This window comes from Rhododendron vialii, chromosome 5a, assembly GCF_030253575.1.
Source record: "Rhododendron vialii isolate Sample 1 chromosome 5a, ASM3025357v1".
Classification (NCBI taxonomy): Eukaryota; Viridiplantae; Streptophyta; class Magnoliopsida; order Ericales; family Ericaceae; genus Rhododendron; species Rhododendron vialii.
The window spans coordinates 33530028-33555651 of NC_080561.1; the positions used below are offsets into that span (position 1 = coordinate 33530028).

The window sequence follows — 25624 nt, forward strand, 5'->3', positions numbered from 1 at the left end:
TTCCAAGTTGTATACAAAATCACTTGTATTGGTTACAGAAAATATAAGCTATGTCTTCCCTCCATTGTTTTGCCAAACAAGGTTATCAAAATTTATTTCCCTCCAAATCTGCACAAGGAAATCTTCATTCCATATAACCTTGTTAGGAATTGGCTGGGCATAATTTTTTGGAAAGCATCGGAAATGAAAAACGGGAAAGTGTTGAGAAATGTTTCCATATATAGTACAACTTAACTTGTGCCCCGAGGCCATTGGTTAGCATTTGCCTTTATATATAATCACATAATCTTCTAAAATTATTGTGGTGTCAACCGCCTCCACTTATCCCCATGACTCCATACTTGACTAGCAAGCACATTGCCACCGGCACCACCATCCAATCACCTCCACCAATGCCACCACCTCCTCCATTAGCCACCTGTCTTGTCTCAGCTCTTCTCTTCTCTTCCTTTATTCATCAAGAGAAATTTTTAGGTGCCGGGTGGGTATATCCCACGTGGTACCCACTCGGCACATCTGGGTCGTCCAATATACTTTTGGGCGGCTCGGATTGAAACTCTTTCTCTCATCTCACCCCAACACTCTCTCTCCAAAATAAGAGCCGTCCAAAAACGCAATGGCCGGCTTGAATGTGCCAACCAAGAACCACATGGTACCCACTCGGCACTGAAATTTTTTCCTTCATCAGCACCCAAAAAAACTTCCTTCAGTACTTGTAACCCAATGATTCTCCACCACCTAGGACGTCCCTCTAAAAAATGTGCAAAACACTAGGGCCCATTTTAAAACCTAAAACAATGTATTGAACACTTAAGGACCACAGGCTCAACAGGCTAGTCAAAGTGAAACAGAGGGCAAAAGAAAGGGAAAATGATGGCCAATGACGTATTTTGATAATTAATACCTGTTAAGGGCTTTTTCAGCATTAACAAATGTTCTCAGCATGTCCTTGACTGGTATTAATTATCAAAACACGTATTGGGCCGTCATTTTTCCAAGAAAGAGAAGGAAAAAACAGGAGTAATAAATAGAGATCACATGGACCATGTTTGTTTTGAGATTTTTTAGATTTGGAATTCTCTCTTCATGACCATGTTCGTTTTGGGATTTTGATTTTGAAATTTTGGATAATGAGTGAAGAGATCAGATAGATAAAAAAATGAGAATAATAGTTGATTTTTTTTATTGAAAAACCATGCACAAAGAAAGAATTCCGAATCTTAAATCCCAAAACGAACATCGTAAGTGAAAACGTTCATTTTGGGATTTTGGATTGGATTTGTAGTAGAGAGAAATAAAGTAATGATTAAAACTAGAGATAATGATCGAAGAGATATAGAGAGAAAAATGAGAGTAATGGTTGAAGATAGGGGTAAAGAGTAGAGAGAGAAATAGAATAATGATTAAAATTCAAAATCCAAATCCCACAACCGAACAAGGTCTAGTCTTCATTAATTGTGTATGGGCCACTTTCCATTATTTTGGGGGAAAAAATTTAACATCTTAAAGCTCGTTTGGATGCGTTATTAGCTGGGGGATTAGTTTTCACCACTGAATAGCACCTGGACCCCACTTTGTACCCTAGTTTGGGAAGCCTAAACTAAGGGGTTTTTATTTATCCTGTTTTTTGGCTAATACCGAAGAAGATGGGATTCGGCAGAATTATTTTCGGCTAGGGTTTGAGTTCCCCATAATTTATCTCCCTTGAAACTTGACGATTCCACCCTTTCTTATCTCCATTCTCCCACCCCTAGCTACCCATTTCTGCCACTACCCTATCTGGTTTTGTTAGACGAGAGGGTTTGGTGGCAATTTGGTGAGTGCAATTGATTTGAGCTTCGATTAACTCAGGTATGATGTTCGATTAACCGATATAATGTTGTGTAATGAGTTTTTTTGTTGGTTTTCGAGTACATTGATGTGTGGGTTTCTACTGTACCTGCGATTTGGTGTGTTAACTCATGGATTTGTTGTTTTGGACATGTAACACAAATTTTTCATTGTAAAATATGAACAACACCCCCCCCCCCCGCTCCATTGTTCCGATTGAACCCAGAACCCAGGGTCGTGGCTGGATTGAATCCAGTGTGAATCCAACATATATAAAAAGGCATATCAAGCGATACTAACAAATGTAAACGTAGGTTTGTTACATTCTGCTTCGTTCGCTCCGATATATCCGATAACGCCCCAAGCGTAGGGCCTAATACGTCAGTTGAAGCATGATAATCCGGAAATCCGGGATCATACCCAAGGGAATAATTAATACGGCTTTGCTGGATTTGTAGATGCAAGCGAGGGCTTTCAGCTTTTAGACAGCCAACTTGGTTTTACGTGTGTAGTGGAAATGAAAATGGGCTGAATTGAAAAGCTAATAAACTAAGATAAAAGACAGGTTAGGTCTAGGAATTACTAACACTCACAACTCAAGTCAAACTGCATTTCTCACCCAAATACGCGGTTCAGGATACACAACTAAGGTTCCCGAATCGGAAAATAGAATGGTTCGAATACCAAGCTAGCTCTAGAATTTATTTAGCAAATGCCTCGTGCGACAGAGCTCCAAGTATCATGTGTTGTAGGTAGGCGATGCTCCTACCTACACATGATCAAGGAGATTAACATCTTAGCGATTTGACAAATAAACCCGAACCCCACATCGATGATTGAACCAAAGGTTTAAACTTTATGATGAAAAACGCAATTCTACTTGAGCCATGAGGTGCTAATCACCCCATGACCTAACCTTGGTAAACTACTCGCACATATCTATTGAGATAGGAGCAAGCGAAAATCTATTTAACATAATTAAATTAACAACACTAGAAGAAAATTGGACTGAAAGATAGATCGGAAGATTCACTACAACTTTTATAAAGACGACAATATCAAAATCTAACTAATTAATACAGAAAATAAAGATTCAAGACTGAAATTGAAGAACATTCAAAAACAAAACCAAATCTAGATCTACAATGATGTAAGCAAAATCTATTCTAATCTATTCTTTGGTACGCGCCCAGCATTTCTTCAAGAGATGCTCTGAAGGTTCCCTCGTAAGCCCTTGGTATCGATAGGAGAAACTGAATGGTTTCAATACCGAACCAGTTAAGGAGTTGCCACTGAGCCAATCGGTACCGATAGACTAAATTACTTGGTATCAATACCGAAGGCGTTAGGAGCTAGCTTTAAGAGTGGTCGGTACCGATACCAAATTTTAAATGGTACCGATACCAACGTGCTTAAGTCCAGGCCTTGGTCTCTTGCTCTGCCTTGCCAATTTGAGAGCCGTCAGGTCACCTCCGGGTCTTGACACGTCTTGGATATGCTTTATGCTTTAACACCTCACTATTAAGTGATTTTCCTGCAAAACAGGATTAACAAGTCCTACGCACAAAAGTAATTAAAAATGATAAAGTTAACAAAAATATTGAACTAAAACTAGATAACTAGAGCACCCATAATTGTATTGTCGGGTGCTTATCACATTCCTTGTGGGCATCATTGTTGGTGCACTGATTTGTGTTCATTGTGATGAAATTAGTAGGTTAGAATTGTATTGTAATAATATTTGGTTTTGAATATTTGAACAAGATGCAAATAGTGGCTTTTGTTTATGGAGTTATTATAATTAAATGTCAATTGTATTAATTTCATCCCTTCTTAAGATTTTCAATGGATCAATTCAATGGAATGCACTTGTTTCATTTTGGCTAAGTTTGAACTTTATCAAGATAACTCATGTTTCCAAACAATGGATAAATTGAAGTGCCATTATTTCAATACAAGCGAACATTTGTCAAAAAAATAAAATAAAAATGAAGGAATATAATTAGCTCTACAAAGTTAATGAGCTAATTTAACATCAAACACACTACTTTTCACACAACATCTATAGGAGGCCATAAGGCAAATCTATTTATTCCACAACTGCGAATTTTGTATTCGAACACCTGCTTTCAACTTCAAATTTATAATTTTTCTCACGACAAAAAATATAGCCCCATCAATTGAAATTGGGAAATTGCATGTCCTGATAACGTCTCACTTGAGGCCGATCCTATATAAAGTAAGGGAAAACATTTTAGAAAATTTACTGAACAAGACTTTATATAAAATTCAATTTACTGAACAAGACTTTATATAATATTTACTTACTCGAGCTAATTCATTCCAAACTTCATCTTCTACCACAAGTTTGTTTTCATTTGAATCCCACCCAAACCCAGGACGGCAAAGCATATCGGCTACATAGTAATAATCCCGCTTCCATTTCTTCATCTTCCCTACGATATGATTTCCTTAGATACCTGCTTGGGGAAAAGAAGCTCGCATCTAATTTTCAAGATATTCCAAGTAGGTGGGATACCACCCACCATGCTCGCCTCTCCAAATCCCATCATCTACAAGGGTCGTCAGGTTTGTTAGTAAGATCTCCTCCTCCACCTCGGTCTAAGCCCATGTGCGCCATGGAAATGATTAAAAAAAAAGAGAAAGAACTAATTTTGTGAATGAAGATGAGATTTGAGATGAGAAGAAGAGATACCTTGCTATTTATAAGAAAAAAATTTACCAAACATATTTGTTGGACACATTTTCACTAAACAAATTTGTTGGACACATTTTTCAACTACTAAACAATGTATTTTTCCCAAAAAAAAAAAATTGATTTTTTTAAAATAACCAAATTTTATAAAATTAAAAATGATTTTTTTAATTTTTAATATTATTCAGTTAGTTAATTTGTTAGTAAAATTGAATATTACGGTTTAAAGTGTGAGAGATTAATTATATTTGTAATTATATATATATAACGTAATACATAATTAAGTTTGGGACTGTGTAAGGGCAAAATAGTCATTTGATAGCTTTTTACATCATCCACCCTTCCTTATACCCCCTATTTAAATCAAGTTCTATTTAATCCCTTTTCTCAAATACTTCATCCAAACCAACTACTATTTAATCTTCCCTCCATTAAAGTCACATCATTGTGAGCCCACCATTTTTAAATAATACCTACTACTATCTTATCCCCCTTCATAACTAATACCCCCAATTCTTTCCCCGCATCCAACCAGGCCTTTACTCTAACATGAGTACAGGGGTCAAAGAGTTCAATTTTTGAAGTTGTCGTGATGTAAGCAGGGATGGATCCAGGGAGGGGCCAGTAGGGGCGGTCGCCCCTGCAAGAAGAAAAAGAAATACTACTATTATATGTAAATAAATAAAAAATCCTATGAAAATATATAGGCTCGCCCTTTTGTAGAATCTTGAAAAAAAAATATAATAGTAACTTTTGAAATACAAGGATACTAACATTAATTACTAAAGGCTGAGGGTTAAAATATAACAAAAAATAGAACCATAGGGTTAATATTGTGAATATTCAAGTAATAAACTTCCACCTTTCGTTAGATGGGTTTAGAGTTTTACATTTTTATTTCTTTTTGCCCTAAAATCTCAATGCCACACCAAATCCCCCCTCTCTCTCTTGGCACAAACATCCCCAATTGTTCAGACTTCAAAGTCAATTTCGAGAAAATAGTGACGAAGGAGAAGATATTTTGGAAATCCTAAGTAATTTTGGTGAAATTTAAGTTGTAGGTATGTCTTTCCCCTAATTGTTATTCTAGACTTCTACTAATTCTTTGTTTTTCGACTGTCCCCAATTGTTATTCTTGACTTCTACTAATTCTTTGTTTTTCGACTGGTGAAATCAAGTAACATGAAAGGCCATGTACCGAATTCGTCCAGTTGTGATGAATGAAAAAGAAGAAGATGAATGAACAATAAAGAAAAATAAGACACATACATCAAGATTGATCCAATTAGTTAAACTGATTTATATATTTACGTTATTTTAAGTTTTAATGTATTTACATGATTATGCATGTGTATTTATATTTTCTTCTCGCATGCACAGTCACCCCTGCATGATGAAATTCCTGACTCCGTTCCTAGATGTAAGTGATAATTCCTCTTCTAATCCCCCCCCTCACCCCCCCCCCCCCCCCCCCCCCCCCCCCCCCCCCCACACACACACACACACACACACACACACACACACACGTTATACATCAGTTGGAATTAGAGGGAAGTTAATAAGTTAGCTTACGGAAAATTCAAATGCTGTCTATAGCCCTAAACCCACAAATGCTCACAATAGGACTTGAACCCTGAGCCTAAACCCCAAAAAGATTTGTTAAAAACAGTGGGTGGCATTTAAAACAATGGGCTACAAGCAGAAAATACATTGGGCTACAAGCTGGCAATTCAAACCAAAAGATTTGTTTAAAACAGTGGGTGGCGTTTCCACTTGGAGGATAGCTTGGGGAAAATTCCCCATCAGTGGAAAAAAGAACACGTAATATCACATGCATGGTAAATCGAAAATAACACCAAGGACGTGGAATCCATCCACGATTCAACGAACCAATATACGCCTGAGCCTAAACTCCCACCCTCGTGCGGGCCAAGCCTAATCACAAAATAAAAAAATCCATTATCACTTCAAAAAGTCTCAACACAACTTCATAACACAATCCTATACACAACGTTCGATGTATATGGATCCATATGCATCGAAGTACTCTGGATATAATTGTGTCCGGATGACTCTGGATATAGTTGTGTCCGAAGTTGTATTTTAAAGTAGTGTTCCTAGCATTGCTCTTATCACTTTACCCAGAGCTCGAATATTGACCATCTTTCATCCATCAGTCATCTTATACTATCAACTTTCACCCTCCAAGTTCTTCCGTCTCACCTTTTTGCCCCTTTTTCTTCCAACCATGAAAACTTGTTCGTGTCTTTCTATCTTTAACTGAGAATTGCCCAATAGGGCTAATACAATGCTGTCTTGATAGGTGGTGATGATAAAAAGAATGCGGCAAATCAACTCTTATTATAGAAGGAAGGAGAAAAAGTAATTCCTATGTGAAGAAAAAACTGGAGTTGCTGAAGCTTTAACAGTGAAATATCCCATGCTGCTTTCCGAATCTACAACATATACGTCATTAGTGAGTACTGTGAGAACCCATAAAGAAAACCCACGACATTATGTGCGCAAATAAAGCGCATATGAAAAATGGTTGCAGAATGAATGATATTGTATAGATCCAGATTACAAGTTCAATTCTCATTATGAAGGGCCGATGGCCCGATGCATAGTATTTGAGGAGGTCCTCTCTCCATCAATAACAGAAAATTTCCCTCAGGCACATCCCGTATGCTTAAGCAAGTCCGAACAGAAAGCTTAAAAGTTTGGGGTTTTTCTATGTGAAGATCGTGGTGTTATGAATTCTACATGATATACGAAATTCAAGCACTTCGAATAATTAATTTACAAGACGCATTCTGATCTGTTGATATGATGATAACAAACCACAAAAAATTTGAATGCTGGGAACCAAGAACTACCCAAAATACTAAACGCATTCCTTCTGGGAATGTCTGCTAAGTCGAGTTCCCAAGTACAAGGCCACATGATAACATCCCCAACCACCCTTCCAAACACACCCAAAAATTAGAAAGGCAAATTAAACATAGAACAGGCTGGGTATAGAACTTTGGAACTCAGCAGTTCACTGATACCAAAACAACCTAGTGGTCAAGACACGTTTCAAATCACAGCCCAACTGGTAATAGACTAATAGTACAGACAACAAAGTAGCTCTTCTCCAGCAAAAGGAGTCCTCGGAGTCAATACAGAACAAGGATATGCCTTTTTGTCACATTTCATCTACAACTTTCTAGCTCTCGTCCTTTTTTTCCTCCCATTTTTCTTTACTTCTTTCTTTTCTTCTTTCTGGTGGTTGACTTCCTCAGTTATCGGAGACCTACGGATCAGAATAAGGAGTTAGACTCAGCAATTATGCTAGTTAGATAAGAAAAACAGCTGCAACATCAGAAAATTTAGATGGTCAGCAAACAGCTGCAACAGCAATTGTAGGCAAAATAAACATGAAGCCAGAAGTTAAAATACGAATCACTTAGCTAAAATCCCCACAAAGATCGTAACAGACATGCTTAGACAAAAAGCATGGCTTCTACTTTTCCCAAAAACGTACAACTTTACTCTGTCTCTACACAACCATTTACTATCATTTATTTTTCTCCCTCACACAGTTAGCCAATTCAAAGCTCATTATCTCAATCCTACGCAGGTAGACTGGATATGGGCTGTTAGGGTCACCCACAGGTTTTTGCATGGGTTAAGTTATTTATTTCCTATGCAGTCATGAGTATTATTTAGTATCATATAAGTTCTAGAAGTCCAAAGAATTAACACTTCCCTTTCGTTTAAAAAGTCAACCGTTTTATTTGTTTAGAAACTCCAAACCTATATAAGCAATGTAATGCTTCCAATTTAATAGAGTTGAGACTTCAAAGAAATTGGAGTACATTTGAACCTCTTTTATAAGGTACGTTACACAATCAACCCCAAGAAGTGATGCCAAAGGCTCCATAGATATTGGAGTACATTTAAACCTATTCTCCAAGGGTAGTTCACAGAACCTAGAATCAGGCAGCACTGACACGAATGCAGGCAGGGTTGAAGTCGAGGCAAGTCGAGCTTTATAGTGAACGAGCTTGGCTTGTTTACTAAATGAGCCAAAAACTCGAGCTCGTTTGCAAACGAGCCGAGCCTAGACAATTTCTTTAAATGAGCCTAGCTTTTGAGTGTTGAGCTCGGCTCGTTTAGTAAACGAGCTTGAAAACTCGAGCTTGAGCTCAACTCAATTACTAAACGAGTCAAGTTCATTTGTAGCCCTAATTATACAGGTTATAAATGTGCCACAATACAAATTCGGGGATACAGAAAAACGTCATATAAAAAGACACATATATGGCGGGGATAAATCTATAAAATTATATAGTTTTTAATTACTCCCTCCGTCTCAAAATCTTTGGTCTTTTTCCATATTCACGCCGTTCTTTAAACTCGTATATCTCCCAATTTATGATAATTTTTATATAACTTAGAAAATTTGGTATTATAGATCTAATCTAGAACTATCAAACAAGATCCATATTGCATATTTTTGGAGAAACATATTGGAAGATATAAGAGTTTAAAGAACGGCAAAAATATCGAAAAAGTCCAAAGATTTTGGGACGGAGGGAGTATGAGTCATGTACTAGGCATAGAAAGAATAAAGTTAGAAGAAATAAAAGAGTAGCTGAATTGCAAAAACAAGCATTTAGCCCATGTTAATAACCAAAAGCTAGTCAAAAGAAAAAGAATACAAACAAACATAAACTTCCGAGAAGTCATTATCATAGGAACTTGAAATTTGCCAAAAAAAATAAAAATAAAGATCAATATGTATTATGTGTGGTGTAATATATACTATGTGGAATATAAAGAATATATCTATACATATATACACACACACACACACTACTATACCATTTATTTAGTACATGAATACAGTAGTATATATACATATATCTTGGGTTGTAAACGAGCTGAGCCGAGTTGAGTTTTACATTGCTCGAGCTCGGCACGAAGAAAAATATGTTGCCTCAACCCCGGCTTGAGCTCAAAACGACCTATAAAATCTAGGTATGAGCTCAACACGTGATTTTATGTCGCAGCTTGAGCTCGGTACTCACGTGGAAAACAAGTTGGTGGAAAAATGGGCTGAGAGCTCTACGTATGGAGAATTCTTCGTATGCCACTTACGCATTTTCCCGATGTGGAACTCATGTAAAAGAATTTTTTGAGGAGCTCTTCACTTGCATTTACTCTTCGGCTTGTCCCACATCGAAAATATAAGGACTCCTCGCATTCACATTAATATAAACCCGCCTCTTCCCTTGTACATCAAGCATGTAGTGCCCTTGCACTAAAAGCAACACCTAGCAGTTGAACGTGTTGGATAACTAATTTTAGAGTACATAAGTCCAAACCTCGCCAACTACGAAAAATATTTGTAAATATTACATAAATGGTCCAACTCGTGAACTCATCCGAGCCAAGCTCTAAATGGCTTGTGTTCGGCTTGTTTATCAAACAAGCTTGGGAAGTAGGGCTTGAGCTCGTTCATTTATATTCCGAGTTGAGCTTGAACAAGCTTTTCTCGAGCCGAGCTGTTTGCGAACAACTCGGCTAATTTGCAGCCCTACATACATCTATACGTCTATATGTAAATATATCTATTCTTCTTCTTCTTCTTCTTCTTCTTCTTATTATTATTATTACACTCATTATTATAAACTACAAACAAAGAAAGAAACAGTGAATAAGTGGTATGTTGTCCAAGGTGATTGTGTAACAGTGCACATAAATTATGCTAGTATGCGTGCTACAAGTACATAGCATCACTAAGAGAGATCTGCAAAGCCGATGAATGAACAAATGACATGGCTAGGTTTAGGGTTTGTTTACTCACTTGATACTATGTTTGTATTTCATCTAATGGTTATTTATTAACTATATTTACGCTTTGCCCCCTATAATCATTAATTTACCCCTTTCTGTATCCCATTAGTATCCAAAATTACAAATATTGAATTTTAATAGCAGATACTCCCTCCGTAGCAATTTGCATGTCTCAAATTGTGTTTGTTCATTTGACTTTTTGGATGGTGGAAATTCCCTTTTTACCCTTGCTTTTCTAAAATAATGTAACTTTAAAAAAAAATTGAGGAGCAATTTTTGGAAAGTTGAACATTTCTAGGTTCAAAGATTGTGTTTCCTAAAAAAGTTGGGTTCCCAAAATTGGACAAACAACTTGGGACTGATGAAGTACTTCTTTGTTGTATCCGATATGTACCGAGGCATATTGGGAGTGTATCGGTATCCAATACATGCCCAATACACACACATGACTAGGCTGCAAACTAACAGAGCCGCTCACGAGCCGCTCAAGGCTCATCTCGAAAAAGGCTCGTAACCTAATTGAACAAGCTCGAGCTTGAACTTATAGATCTACTTGTAAACGAGCGAGCCAATAGAGGCTCGGCTCGAGTTGGCTCACGAGCTAAGACTCATAGGATTTAAACTTTTTAATTACTATTGGTAATAAATTATTGCTAATATGGGTTAATGAGGAATGAAGTGCTTTGGCTCATTCAACCAGTGTGGAACTTGGAGCAAGAAGGTTACTTACAAAGGAAAGGGATGCCTTTGTTCTCTGCCTTTACTGATGTGGGACAAAGGTGTCTTTCCTCTTCCTCTTTGGCCTTTAGTCCAACATCGGAAGTTTTACTTACATGATGAAGCCACCTTTCCTTTATAACAAGAGCCCAAGCAACTCCTTTGTATCACACCACGCGCCAATGCGCGTGGGACTTCAACCGAGTTATGCTGAGCCGAGCTCAAGCTGATCGGACACTTCTCGAGTTCGAGCCTAACATTTAGAGCTCGAACCCAGCCAAACTATTTTCTAGCGAGCCTTGCACGTGACTAGTTTCTGAGTATCCATTCTTCATAGATTTAGAACAACCCTTTTTTGGTCCTGTTACTCCATAGTTGTTACGAGCGAGAGCCGCGCCAAGGTGCAAAGGTCTATCGGCGTCTAGGCATGAGGTCCAAGCTGAGGCGCGGGAATTAATAAAACGAGGCACATTAAGGCGAGAAAATAGCAAAATAACATACACCAAATACTTCAAATACCAAATAATAAGCCAATGCATAAAAAAAAAACATCAACGAATGTCAAATAGCCAACACTTATTGCATAGAGGAGAAATAAATGACAAACTTTCAACAAAAGACAGGCTTCCGATAGTTGGAATAAAATTAAGCAATAGAGTATCCACTTGCACTTCCATTCATCCTAAGGAGGATTGAGTAATCATCCTGACTATAAACCCCTAGTAAATCCACATCTACTTCATCATCATCCACGGATTTGTATCCCTCTTCATCTTCCGTCTCTTCAGAATTTAACTCTTTTTATCTAACAATTGAAATGTATTTGATGTGGCAAACCTTGATCTTGCTCATGATCATGGCCGGCCCAAGGTATTTGGATGCTCTAGGCCAAGTGGTGGAATAGTGCCCTACATAAATTTTTTAATTTAAAAACAATAAACAAAAATACTTTTCTTTATATAATTTTCATTCATACTATTTAACATGGTAAATATTTTGGCCTTAATGGCTTGTACGGTTGCAATAATAATCAGTAGACTCAAGCTTGAATCACAGCAGCCCCAATTTGTGTGATAGGAGGAAATTTTTTTTGGCAAAAAGACACTACAAAAAAGTACCTTATCAGGATTTGAACCTAGGCAACTTATGTAAAAGAGCAAAGACTTTACCATTGAACCATCAAAGGAATTTGTATTATTATTACACACAGAAAATATATATACTTATCTAGGAAAGGGGTGCCCCATTTTTAGCCCAAAATGTGGAGGCCCAAGGCGGCGGCCTCTTGGGCCTCCCCATTGGGCCGGCCCTGCTCATGATGTTGCTTTAGTTACTTAGTTAGAGCATCCACAATGGGTTTAGTAACTTGTGTTTTAATTGTGTGTATTAAGACTTAGCCAACAAAAATGCATTTTTTGTGCCATAATGCTTGAATTAGTTTGTGTGCTAGAGTGTGGTAAATCTAGTAGTGTGCTGGCATGTGTGCCAAGTTTGGCAAAGAAGCTAACAAACAATAAGTGGGTCCCATCTCTATAAATACAAACATCAACCATAAAACATAAATGCCCACTACTCTTAATGCACACTTGTGGGACCCATTTTTGTCCTAATACACATTTTAACACACAAATATATCAAACTCATTGTGGATGCTCTAACACACTCCTAAGTTAGCAATGTCTAGCACACACTTGTGGGACTAATTTTTATCCTAATACACACTTTAACAAACATTTCGACACACAAATATCACATACCTATTGCGGATGCTCTTACTATCTCATGCTCTAGAAGCTCCAGCCACATCACCCCATGTTAAAGTATCATATCACCTAACACTTGGTTCATCATCTCCATCTAATGGTCCATCCATCATTCCATCCTCCCACGTACCCACTGATTACTTTCATTATCATCCGTTAAAGATATGGGATTAGACATATCATAACGTTTTCATGCCCTATTATACTTGATATTGCTAAACACCGGATCATTGACACATTTTTGTTGTAGCCTATTTCTTTTCTTTTCTGCTGTGGCGTAGCAGGAACAACGAGAAATATTATTTTTTTACAAAGAAGTAAAAACAATTACCAGAAAATAAGAATGTTCAAAATTTGAGGTAGTTACTCGCATGTTCAAACACACACCAATTTTGTTCAATGCCGGAGGAACACCATGTAAAGCTAAGAACTCTTTGAGAAATTTTTTGGGAATGCAACCCTAACCCACCAATCAGCTGTGAAATGCAACTAATTAGGCATAATGTTACGATAAATATTGGTTTTTTGATTGAATATATCATTTATATGGATAACCTGGTGCCCTTGTACTTCTTCGCCGAACTACCAGTGGAATTCCAAAGAGTCCCTCAGCTTTCATGTAAATGATCATCTCATAAGTAATTTTATTTTGAGTATCTTTGGTCTGCAAGCATCTTTGTCATTCAACTATTCATTATTGTCACATCCTCACAATTTTGCTCAGCTTCTGGGATTTTACAAAAAAAAAAAACTCCGGAATCAAAAAATGTCTAGCTGCATGCAAAGGACGATGCAACTGGAGCACCAACGGTCAATAATCTCAAAGATGTCTATATTTCACAACTTTTTCACATAATAATTTGGTTATGTTTTCTCTTGCACTTTCTATAGCCACATAAATGTATCCCATGGCAGACTTTTTCTCGTATCAACCAAGTTCAACACCTTAACAATAGGAACTGAGGCCATAAGAGCGCAGACAACATTATTTCAAGAACGCATCAAAATGTATTTTGCCACATTTTCTCCCTGTGGCTCTTCTGCCAATTTGCTAGTTGTCCATTCTTCCAAAATGAACATCTTCCTCAAATTGTTCTTTTGCAGATGAATCATAGATGAAGAAGTGAGGAAAAGAGTTGCAAATCTCATTTTTACATGCGTAATCATATCCCTTTCTCCTGTAAAATGCCTCCACGAGTAGAGCTAAACAGGCATAAATAAGACCATTCAAGGTGATGCCCCTTTTGAAAACCACCTTAAGATGTGCTATCTTAAAAATATCATCCATGTGCTATCTTAAATATATCGTCCAACATCAAGTCAACGCAATGGGTCGCATAATCTAGAACGTAGAAACTTTTCGTTATGAAGAGAAAAGATTCTTACCAGCCTATATATATAGAACGTTGCTACCCACACAGATTTTGTACTCAGATCACGGTGTGGGGCCCACTACGGATCCCACATAAACGATCCCAACTGTTCATTAGATGTAAACAATTTTTCGAGGGTCCCCGCGAAAAATCATCTCAATCCAATACCTATAGGTGCTCGATCCAATCATCTAACTTTTCATTCAGATTTCAGGATAATGAAAGGTTAGATGATTGGGTCGAGAATCTATAGGTGTCGGATTGAGCTGATTTTTCATGAAAGCCCATGAAAAAATATTTTACATTTAATGAACGGCTCGGATCATTTGTGTGGGACCTGGAGTGGGCCCCACACCGCTATCTGCGCACAATTACTGTGTGGTTAGACTGAGCAATGTCCATGATAACTTGGACCAAATCAGATTCACCAACGAGTTCAACATACTTGTCAAGGAGTCCAAACAATTATATTCCATCTATACAATAGGTTGGGGCATTGATGATGACATTGCTCCCTTTGGACAACGCGCTAAGAAATTAATTAAGGTCCTCCCATTCCTTGCGCCCATGTAGGTTTTTATCCTAAGAAAGCACAAGAATCTCCACACAGATGGGGAAGAAAGTACAATGCTGGAATGTAATTTCTTTCCCATTTGGAAGTTGCTGAATTAATCTAGAGAATAGGAAATTCCTACATTCTCAATAAAAATGATTTCCAGGTATGTGAGACATTGCTCAAAGAACTAAAATCTAACAACAGGGCATCAACATCACGAACAACAATGCACATTGAAATAATTTCAACATTCCAATAAACCTATATGAAAACAAAAGGCGTCACGTAATACAATGGAGGTGAGAATCGGGCAATGGAGACACATAACATAATCTACTACCAAAAAAAAGCAACAAACGCATTTCTCATCACTTACCCACTCAAAATCTTCACAGCCTCTTTCATTGCATGAAGACTCATTTTCTTCACCTGTCCCAAAGGCTCAAATGTTTAGCTCTTGCACAACATGAACATACAAAATATGCAACTACAATCCTCTAATGTCATAGTGGGACCGCATACCTTATCAAAGTAATCAAACACATTATCAAGCATAGGTGTGCAGTGTGTTCAGGGAAGTGGTGCATATCCATGCATAAAGTAAAGAATTTTTGAAGGTGGTATTCCAGTCTTATAATGCAGTAACGAATTTAATTGAGAGCCTTTGTTGTTAACAGTGCAACACAAGCCACATGATGACAAGCGGTCATGATGGATAAATGGTGGCGGGGATCATCAGGGTAAACCCAAATACATAATGACATAATACAGATGCTATAGTGAACCAAAATAAAATTAACGATACACATTACGCAGGGTTGCATTCAGTATCAGAATCAAACTGTACAGTTGTCTCAAAAGACAAGCACCTAGAATAAGAAATAAGAATTTTCTTACTACACAGGAAACATGAAAACAAACTAAAATTCATATAAAGTTTACGGAATGAGATTGCATACCTCCAACTTGTCTTCTTTAGCCCTATGATTCTTTGGAAGTATGCGGAATTCCTCGGTCAATCTGATGCACTCTTGAACATTTTCAGGTGACACAAAGTCAAGTGCAACCTTTATGCATGACTGTAAAAATGAAAAGATAGGAAATCAGAAAACCAATTGGGAAATGTATGCAAATGCAAAACAGGTTCATAGAGCAGACAATTTAAACATATGAGCTCTCTCTCAACTCCAGGCACAAAATTGAATAGTAAAGAAAGATTTTCCCAACTTGATTGCTTGATAGTCTTTCAATTCAAGAGGTGCATAACAATTCTCAATGCTCGTCCATGCAAGCTTAGGGAAAGAAATGGGACAGGTCTAATATTCGTTTGCGCAACCCCACCCTGCTCCCATAGAAAACTCCTCCCCCACCTCCCCAAACAGGACATACTACCCCAATATTCAGCAACAGCCTACCCCTGCCCTGCTTACAGCTATTATACAATAAAAGAGATGAATCTGGGCATGTGCAAGGTACCCATATACATATCATACGGGGTAGGTACTCACACAGCATCTAATCTGACAAAGTACTAGTAATATGAGGAAGTCACTAACCCATAAACCCCTAAGGTCTTTTTCATCTCATCAATTTTCACTGAAATCCTCCAACCACCAAAGTCCAAACTACCTTTAAATCAAATGGTGATCCCAAATGTGAATGAGGGTGGTAACATTCGTAAGGAGAGGGGAAAGGTTTGATTAATTGCACGTTTGTGTCCTACAAGAATGCTTTGGTCAGAAGCTCAAATGAAGGAAACCGATGAAGATCTATACAGAGCCATGTTGGCTGCGGATTTATGGGTTTTTTGTTCTTGTTTTTCTTATTTTCATTTGCTTTGAGGGGGTTAGTTTAGGGTGCTTCAGGTGGGTGGTGTCATAGTTGTGTTTTCATAGTTCTATTTTTGTGCTGTTTTAAGATTATTTTCTTTGGTTTTCAGTGGTCTTGGGTGTTACACGGTTGCAGACACCCCCATGGCTAGAGGCATCGCCATTCAGTGATCAGCTAGGCATCGAAACTCTATGGCACTGAGGACACCCCCATGGTTAGAGGCATCGCCACATAGTAACCATCACAATCTAAGAGTCGCCACTTGGTTTTCGGAACCAAGAAGCCGGGCAGAGATTCCACGTTCGGAAGCCAAAGGTACGGTGAGGGGAAGGTGTTAGGCACCCCTCTCCGCCCAACCAAAGGTTGGCCCATACTTGTTCAACTAGAAATTAATTATTATTTTATTTAATTTCGCAAGTAATCTGATTAATTAAGCCATTAAACAGCGTGTATAATAATAACAGAAAAAAACACACGGGATACCGGGGGATAGGATCATGCATCTCACACAACAGAATATAAACAACACTGTCACAGCAAATACATTTGTTGGCCAGCAAATACATCTCGCGGCCAGCAGATGTCACTGGATAAATATACCGGCCGAGGGAACCATGTTCCGGCCGGTGTTCCTCCCCACACCAGAATTCGAACAGTCAGATTAATACAAAAATATTAACTATGAATTGAAATACAGAAATTAAACAATACCGAAAGCCGGTTGGCCTTCCCACCTTGATCCCTTAGAGGCCTCGGGGCTCGGATTGATGTGATTGTTGTTGACTTGCTTCACAAAACCCTAGGACAATGTGGGTTTTTGGGGGTTTGATCCCTCGAATTACAATGGCTCGCGGAGAGTTAGGGCTTTTGTAGAGGGTGATTGTAAGAGTGTATGGGCGAAATTTGGGAGTATGGAGTACTATGAGCTACGGGAATTCGGAGGTTGAAGTATATGAATGTGTCTAGAAAGCCTAGGCTTAACCCCTTTAAAGAGGGCACACGAATCAATCACAACCATTGGATTAGGAGTATTAGATATGGAAAACTAGGTTGAAGTGATAGCTTTCGTGCGCACAAAGTATATTCGGCAGCGTGTATGAGCTAGGGTTTGGATCAAACTCCGACAGAACATTCCCTGGAGCAAGCAAATCTCACGGCCGTGAGAATGAAGTGGCAGCTGAAGGAAATATCTTGCGGGCGAGGAAACAATCTCTCAGGGAGATTTTAGCAACACAGATTCCACAAGGGAAGAAAGGAAGTGGCGGCCGGCACAACGATCTACTGGCCGCGGGATCTATCTTACTTTGAACTTGATTTTTGACACTTTAGGCTTTTTGGCTCTGGATTCAGCATGCTAAGGGGCAACAAAGACATACAAAGCCCTTCGGGCTTATGTGAAGTCAATCACAACAATTGTGATTCATCTCATCATTGGGACGGTCCGCAAGGTGGGACCCGAAATATCTGTCAAGCCAAATTGGGGTGTCTACAACGGTCTTGGGTAGAACTCAACCCTAAAAGCTAGCTATTGAAGTGAGGGTGCCCTCACGGCTCACGCTCATCAGCGATGTGGGATTTTGCTTAACACTCCCTTATGCGCATCGTACTCACTCGGCAACACCTGACGCATGCAGGCTAAAGACACGCACCGTACACATATCTGGTACCTAGCACTGATACCATGTTAAAGCATCCACCTCAAGACCAATTAGCAACGAGGGGAGAAGCCGCCAAGGTTCATATACTAGTTTTCGAGGTGATAATTAATCGATGTGGGACAAATTCCAACACTCCTCGCACGTGTGACCCCCAACTTGCAAACAGAGAGTCAACAAATGATCCAGAACATATGGATCATAACAAATTAAAGTGCAACTATGGCACAAACAAAGGGGAAAAATATCCGAAAATCTAGCACTGATACCATGGTACACGATCTTGGGTGAAACTCAATCCCAAAAGCTAACTATTGAAGTGAGGGTGGCCTCACGCTCATGCTTAATACACTTCATATTGCTTTGGTACCAAAGCAATGTGGGACTACGCTTCACATTAGGTGTTCAGGTTTCTCGGTTGGCTTCTTGCCATCCTTGTCCCTTGTGTTTTGAGCCCCTTACATTAGGTGTTCACATTAGATGGAGTGAGTCTTTTCGCTTGTATGGCCACCTTTTGCGACGGGCTAGTTCCTTACTTTGTGTTATAATTTGTTCAAAAACAAAAACTTCCTTATATTGTATACAGTTTGCATCCCCCTTGTGCTCTTTCAAAGTGGCATGTCGGGATAAAAAATGGCAAACCCGCAAAACATGGAAAATAGGAATGGCAACGGGGCGGATATTGGGATATCCGTACCCGATACCAAAAATTCTACGCTACCCGAATCCACCCCAATAACCGAACAAGGAGAGGAGAGCTATTCCATAACCGAACCAAATGGGTTGGGGTATCCCTGAATCGATAAGGTACCCATCTAGAGATAAATACAAACTAAAGCAGAAGACAATCAATCACCTATACATACAAAATTCTTTTTTTCTTTTTTTTTGAAATATGCTTTGAAATCCTTTAGTTATCCAGAACTAAAAAACCCAAAACATCAACATTGATAAAAACAATTTCCCCCTTTTTCCATAGCATACCTATCCCTCGACAACACCAGCAAATTAAAAACATATATTTGTGCAAAAAAAACTTACATAATACATACTAAAAAAATGTGAGGCGACAAAGCCCGTAAAAGAAGAGGTGCGGAGAGCGCCTCATTGAAGCCAGACAAGCTTTTCAAAAAAACAAAGATATACTACATAAACGACAAATATTCACTCCTTATCATCACCATATTGCATAACAACCAACAATTCAACACACACACACACACATATATATGTTCCGGGGATATCTATAAAAATATCTCATAATTCCCAATCAAATTTTAATGATCCGTGCTGCTCAATATGATCAGAACGTGATTTTAAGGGTACCCGCGAGAAATCAGCAAAAAAAATGACCGGAAAGGGCTTTAATCGGAACAGTTCCGAAAAGTTTTTTTATTAAATGATTCAAATAAAAACTGCTCAAATCAAGCCTTTTCCGGTTATTTTTTTTGCTAATTTCTCGCGGGCACCCTTAAAATCACATTCTACACACATTGAACAGTTCGGATCATAAAAATTTGATCGAAAATTATGAGATTGAGATGTTTTTCTAGATATCCTCGGAACCGCCCCGATATATATATATTATGTTGGTTGGCAGTGGGCAGTGATGGCATGCCACTTAATCTTTCAAGGAACTAAGAGAGGAAAAGAAAAGAAGGTCGCCTCACGCCTCACGCCTCACCTATCACCTAGTCGGTCCCCTCATGCAACCTTGCCTCGTCTTGAACCTCTGAGGCGAGACAGGGTTGCCTCACGCCTACCCTTGCCTAGTTGCGCTTTTTCAATCACTGGAGAGAGAGACCACAATCACCGATGGTCAAGGAATTGGACAAGGATGCGACGGGGACAAATAGATCGGAGTCATCGGATGGAGAATTGAAAGGGCAGCAGGCGCAAAGAGTAAAAAACGATTGAGAGAACTTCTTCGACGAAGAAACCTTAGAGCGACGGGGAAGAGAGATCGCCGAAGAAGAGGGCAATGAATTGAAACACAGCGCTCCTGTGTAGAACGACCCAAGGAATTTCTAATAGTAAGGAACGGAAACCTAGAAATTTAAGGGCAACTAATGTCTAAAAGCATACATATTTATATATATAGTCCCCTTCTTATAAGAACGTGCTTAACTTGTTAAAATGCGGACCACCCATTTCCCGATTCAATGGTATTGATCCAAACCGTTTAATGTGTTTAAAACGTGATTTTCAGGATACTTGCAAGAAATCGACAAAAAATATGACAAGGGCTTGATCCGAGCAGCTTTCAGAAAAATGGATTTATAGCGTTTTTATGAAAAACTGCTCGGATCAAGCCCTTTCCGGTCATATTTTTTGCCGATTTCTAGCGATTACCCTTAAAATCACGTTTTAAACACATTGAACGGTTCAGATCATCGAAATTCAATCGGAAAAAGGAAGGTCTACATTTTAACAGGTTAAGAATGTCCTTATAAGAAGGGGACTATACATATAAAACTTCACCTAAGGGCGCCCTTAGAGTTGTAAAATGTGGACCTCCCCTTTCCTGATCAAACTTTGATGATCCGAGCCATTCAATGTGTTCAGGCGTGATTTTAAGAGTATCCGCGAGAAATCAACAAAAAATATGACCGGAAAGGGCTTGATCCGAGCAGTTTTTCATAAAAAACACTATTGAGAACTGCTCGGATAAAGCCCTTCCCGATCATATTTTTTTCCGATTTCTTGCGGATACTCTTAAAATCACGTTTTGATTCTTCTGAACACATTGAATGGCTCGGATCATCAAAATTTGATCGGGAACAATGTCAAACTCATGAGGTCCGCATTTTATTAAGTTAAGGGCGCCCTTCATGGTCATATTTTTTGCTGAGTTTTCACGAGACCTCTTAAAATCATGTTCTAATCACATTGAATGGTTTGGATCATCAAAATTTTGTCGGTAACTATGAGGTCCGCACTTATGGAAAGTGAGGGATCCCTCATAAAAAGTGGAATATATACACACACACACACATAAAGTCTCCTTCTATTAAGGGCGCCCTTAACTTGCTAAGTTAAGAATCTCATGAGTTTGACATTGTTCCCGATCAAAATTTTCTGATATCAATCGTTCAATGTGTTTAAAATGTGATTTTAAGGGTACCCGCGGCAAAATCGGCAAAAAATATGAACGGGAAGGGCTTGATCCGAGCAGTTTTTCATAAAAGCGCTCTAAATGCAATTTTATGAAAAATTGTTCTGATTAAGTCCTCATTTTAACAAAATGAGGGATCCCTCATTAGGAGCTTGGTGTGTGTGTGTGTGTGTGTGTGTGTGTGTGTGTGTGTGTGTGTGTATAGGGGTAGTTTTGTAATATTATTATTTCAGTTTGTCTTGAGTGTCGTAATATGAACTTTCTCCAACATCTGTCCACATTTCTATACTTTTATGATTCATCTCGTCATGACGAATGATTAGCCCCAACAATTACGACAAAAGATTAAACAAGTTTAGAAAAGTAAAAGTTTTAGACATAAAATTTAAAAAGAATGGAGCCTTAAACTATCCACTTAGGTGAGACTAAGGATGCTGCTACCAAAAGTATAAAAATAAAATAAATAAAAAACCAATCATATTTTTGTCTTTAACAGTGATATGCAAGGAGAACTTATATAGAAATCTTGAAAAAAATGACATGGCATTCCAACTACAGCCACATCAAGTGAAATTAGGAAGAAAAAAATTATTTTAGAAAAACAAAAGAGAGTCTATTCCAAACATTGTCATGGAACGACTGTATGACATGTGTGTCCATCTCTTAGTAGTAGTATCCTTCTAAAATGGGCACGCTCCCAAGACAAGAGCTCGAATCGGCGCTCCCAATATGGGAGCTTGACAGGAGCTCGATCCCCTCGAGATGGGAGTTCGCTCCTAACTAAGATGGGAGCTTATCAAGCGGTTAAGGCAACTATTCTCTTACTTTTAAAGGAGTTATGCCATTTTAGAAATAAAAATATGAAAATCATATCAGTCAACAAGTTTTGCAAATTGAAAATATCTAACTTCCTATAGTTACCCTTTAAGATCGTAAAAATTCTCATAAGTAATTATTTTTCCTTCAATGGTTAAGTATTTAAAGATACTTAATATATGTATTTATATGTAATCTATATACGCTCCTTAGGTGCTTCCAATCCTAGGAGCTACTAGGTGCCTCCGTTCCCCCGCTTCGGCTCCCGCCCCCGCCCCCGCTCCCGCTCCCGCTCCCGCTCCGTGCTACAAAGGTCCATCTCTGTTGATGAGTCTGTTTCACTCTGGCAACCGGTAAGGAAACTAGAGCAGACCCTACTATTTCTTTGCTGAAACTGCCTCGCTGGCAGAAAGAGATAGCGAGAAAGTGGCCACCCAAGTTAGCCTCTTCATCTGCTTCGGACATTGACGACCACGTTATGCCCTCTTTTCCCAGATCTCCGCCACTGTGACCCGATTCATACGAGAAAACTAGATCTATGTAGATCTGAGATTGAACAGCTTTCAGCATCTTTAATATAAAGGTGTTAAAAAAAATTAGGCAGTTTCCATGTATGTTGTTGACTCCGAAAACTAGACCAATATATATAGACAGAGAGAGTCAGTTAATTGAAGGAGATACAGGTGACGCATGTAGTTTGATCCCAGCTGGTGCTTGGCATGTTACCAAGATTTGCATGGTACGAGGATTTGTTGACTTGGTATAGAGATTCTCACAATTTGATTGACTCGTAGCTGCACCTATCGATCTTATCTTTATTTGAGACCTTCAATTCTCATCGTACTCTATACTTCACAGCTCAATCTATTTTTACTACACTGAGCAGATTTCGTGGTGGGTATTTAGACTTTTTTAGAGGAACCATATATTTCGGAGACCACATCACCTCAATTAAAAACGGAACCAACTTCTTTGTGTCATTTCGTTGCTTTGTAAAAATTCAGGTCGTCACTCGTCACAGAAAATCTATATTACCTTCAGATTTCTAAATTGATGCGGACAGCCAGCTGGAATAAAGACTGCATCTCCAAGTTTTTGCACAAAAGTCCACGGCTCAATCCCTTCAACACAAAAAAATAAAATAAAAGACTTGCCTAAGCAAAGAAACTGAAATTATTAGTTCAACACCATTGTTGAAAACATGAGACACAAACCATATTCCTCCTTGAGCCTCCTTTTGTGTTCCAGAGTCAAATAAAATGTTTGGTCATGAATTGGGTGCACAACCTGTTACATAAAATGAGTCAATATAATTTCAAAATGTCTGACAATGATACAGGGATATTAACAATAACTACTTCATAAAGAATGAGACAAGAGAACAAAGACAGCACATGAACACATTTTGCTATTGCCAAGAGGCCTTTGGCCCGACGGCATCAGGGGGTCCACTTAGTTGCGAGGGGAAACGAGGTCAGGAATTCAACTCCTCTTCCAAGGTGTTAATCGAACTATTTTAACCATACTGACTTTTACCGATCAATTAAAAACATATTACATCCACAAACTATCAATTCTTCTGGTAATCCATCTCATCCATTTCATGTCTAGTTTTACAATTTCAAAAGAGGAAGGAGAAGGTTCAAGAAATGCCGCCAATTCATGATATGTGCAGTTATGGATGAAATACAATGGAAATAACCTGCTGCAATGGACAACAATGAAAATGCCTGAACTCCCTGAAGTGTCTCCTAAGATATTCCTGTAACTTGGGAACATCTTGTCGTCGGAAGATATCCCAAACAGCACCTCCATCTGCATCTTCCAATCCTTCGAAATCCTTTCCAAAATATGCCACCCCACAGCAATCCACAACTTCATCACAATCCCCTTTTGCCTTTTCAGTTGTGTCAGAAGCTTCAGATATGCTTTGCTGGACAGCAGGACCCATCTCAGCCTTACTCTCTCTCAATTCCATTTCACCATTTCCTTCCATTCTTTCACCAGTGAAAGTATTTTCCCCTATTAGAGATTCTGAAACAGCAAATTCAGCACTTCCCTTCTTACGCTTCCTCGCCAAACCTGGATAAGATGTTCCACTCTTCCTCTTTCTACCACGTAGACTTATCTTGCTCCTTGAGTAGGTAGAACAAATACTAGCGTCTTTGGCTTCTTCCTTCACACCCCCAAAATCTTCTACCTTTGATCCTGATGTATACTCTTGGTCCTTTAGCACAGATGTACCATTTTGCACATGTTGCTGGCAAGCTGCATCAACAATAGTAACTTCACAACCCTTCGGGTTATCATGACTATCAAATAATTCAGCAGTAAAAGTTGTATCCAACTCAATTTCGGAGGAAATTGAAACATGGTTCTCCATACATGATGGCACACACTTCTCCTCAACTGTTGGGTCCAATATCTGACCATTTTGAAAAATTTCCCTTTGATCCTGGGCAATATGTTGTTGCTTTAACTTCTCAATTGTGGCATTATTTTCCGGATTAAGCATCACTGCTGCAGTATGCGTTAAGACATTCACCTGAAACAGAGAGCTCCAATATTAGTTAACTCCCCCTAAAACAAAAATCAAGACTAATCTACTATGTGATGAGGTTAAACACAAACTATCGCCCATGTTTTGAGGTTCTTTTTTATGGGTTGGGGTGGAAGAAACTGCTCCTGCCCAAAAAGATGGCATTTACCATTTCAGACTGCAAAGACCTTATTCTTGTTAAGCCAGAAAATTTATAGGTAACTGATTTTAACTACATACCTTCCAGGCTCATATAAATAAAAATCCTTAGTCCTGCAGGACCTACACCGAGATTTGTGTTTGCACCAAATACGGGTTGCTACACATTCTTTTTCGACTCTTTGTCGTGTCCAGGCATGCATGAATGATCACAGAGGTTTAATAAATTCATCTCCTTACTGAAGCGTCTCACTTTAATTTAAGTATTCCCCTCCCCTAGCATTGCATCTCCATCTAGCATGAAATGTTCTTTTGATGGGGCCCCACTTCCTTAGGACATACCAAAACCTCACTTAATATTCCTTTTAATTCAGTTGACCATCTCACGTTAGTGCTCCCTCATTCGAAGCAATCTTTCAAGTTATGGTTGGAGTTTCTAAAGGACCAAAACGGATCTGGTAATTCAAACGCAGATCGGATCAGATACGGATTATATCGGATTAAATCCATTAACAATCTGATCCAAACTTTATTTTAAAAGCCCTATGCATAACCCCAATCTAACAATCCGATCGAGCTGCGGTTTTGTCTTTCTTTTGATTCAATCTACTGTCTGGCCAAATAATTGATGGTCTCAATTGTAAACTATTAACTGTCTCAATTTGCAGCTCGAAAGTTTGAATTTTTTTCCCAGAAATATCATAGCAGCTG

General features: G+C 38.6%; 1 protein-coding gene across 4 annotated transcripts in view; it reads right to left on the reverse strand.

Annotated features, from left to right (window-relative positions):
* The window catches only part of LOC131327263 (lysine-specific demethylase JMJ25-like), a 74045-nt gene that overhangs the window by 28932 nt on the left and 19489 nt on the right, over nt 1–25624 (reverse strand). The window contains exons 9-14 of one of the 4 annotated variants that reach the window (XM_058360327.1): nt 23918–24760; nt 23430–23502; nt 23251–23336; nt 15759–15878; nt 15176–15228; nt 7542–7841 (exon numbers count right to left, since the gene is read on the reverse strand). In XM_058360327.1, the coding sequence (XP_058216310.1) occupies nt 7745–7841; nt 15176–15228; nt 15759–15878; nt 23251–23336; nt 23430–23502; nt 23918–24760 (1272 nt within the window). In that variant the 3' untranslated portion in view covers nt 7542–7744. Of the gene's footprint in view, nt 1–7541; nt 7842–13575; nt 13598–15174; nt 15229–15475; nt 15669–15758; nt 15879–23250; nt 23337–23429; nt 23503–23917; nt 24761–25624 lie in introns of those variants that run through there. The other 3 variants (XM_058360329.1, XM_058360328.1, XM_058360330.1) reach the window with 3 other exon arrangements.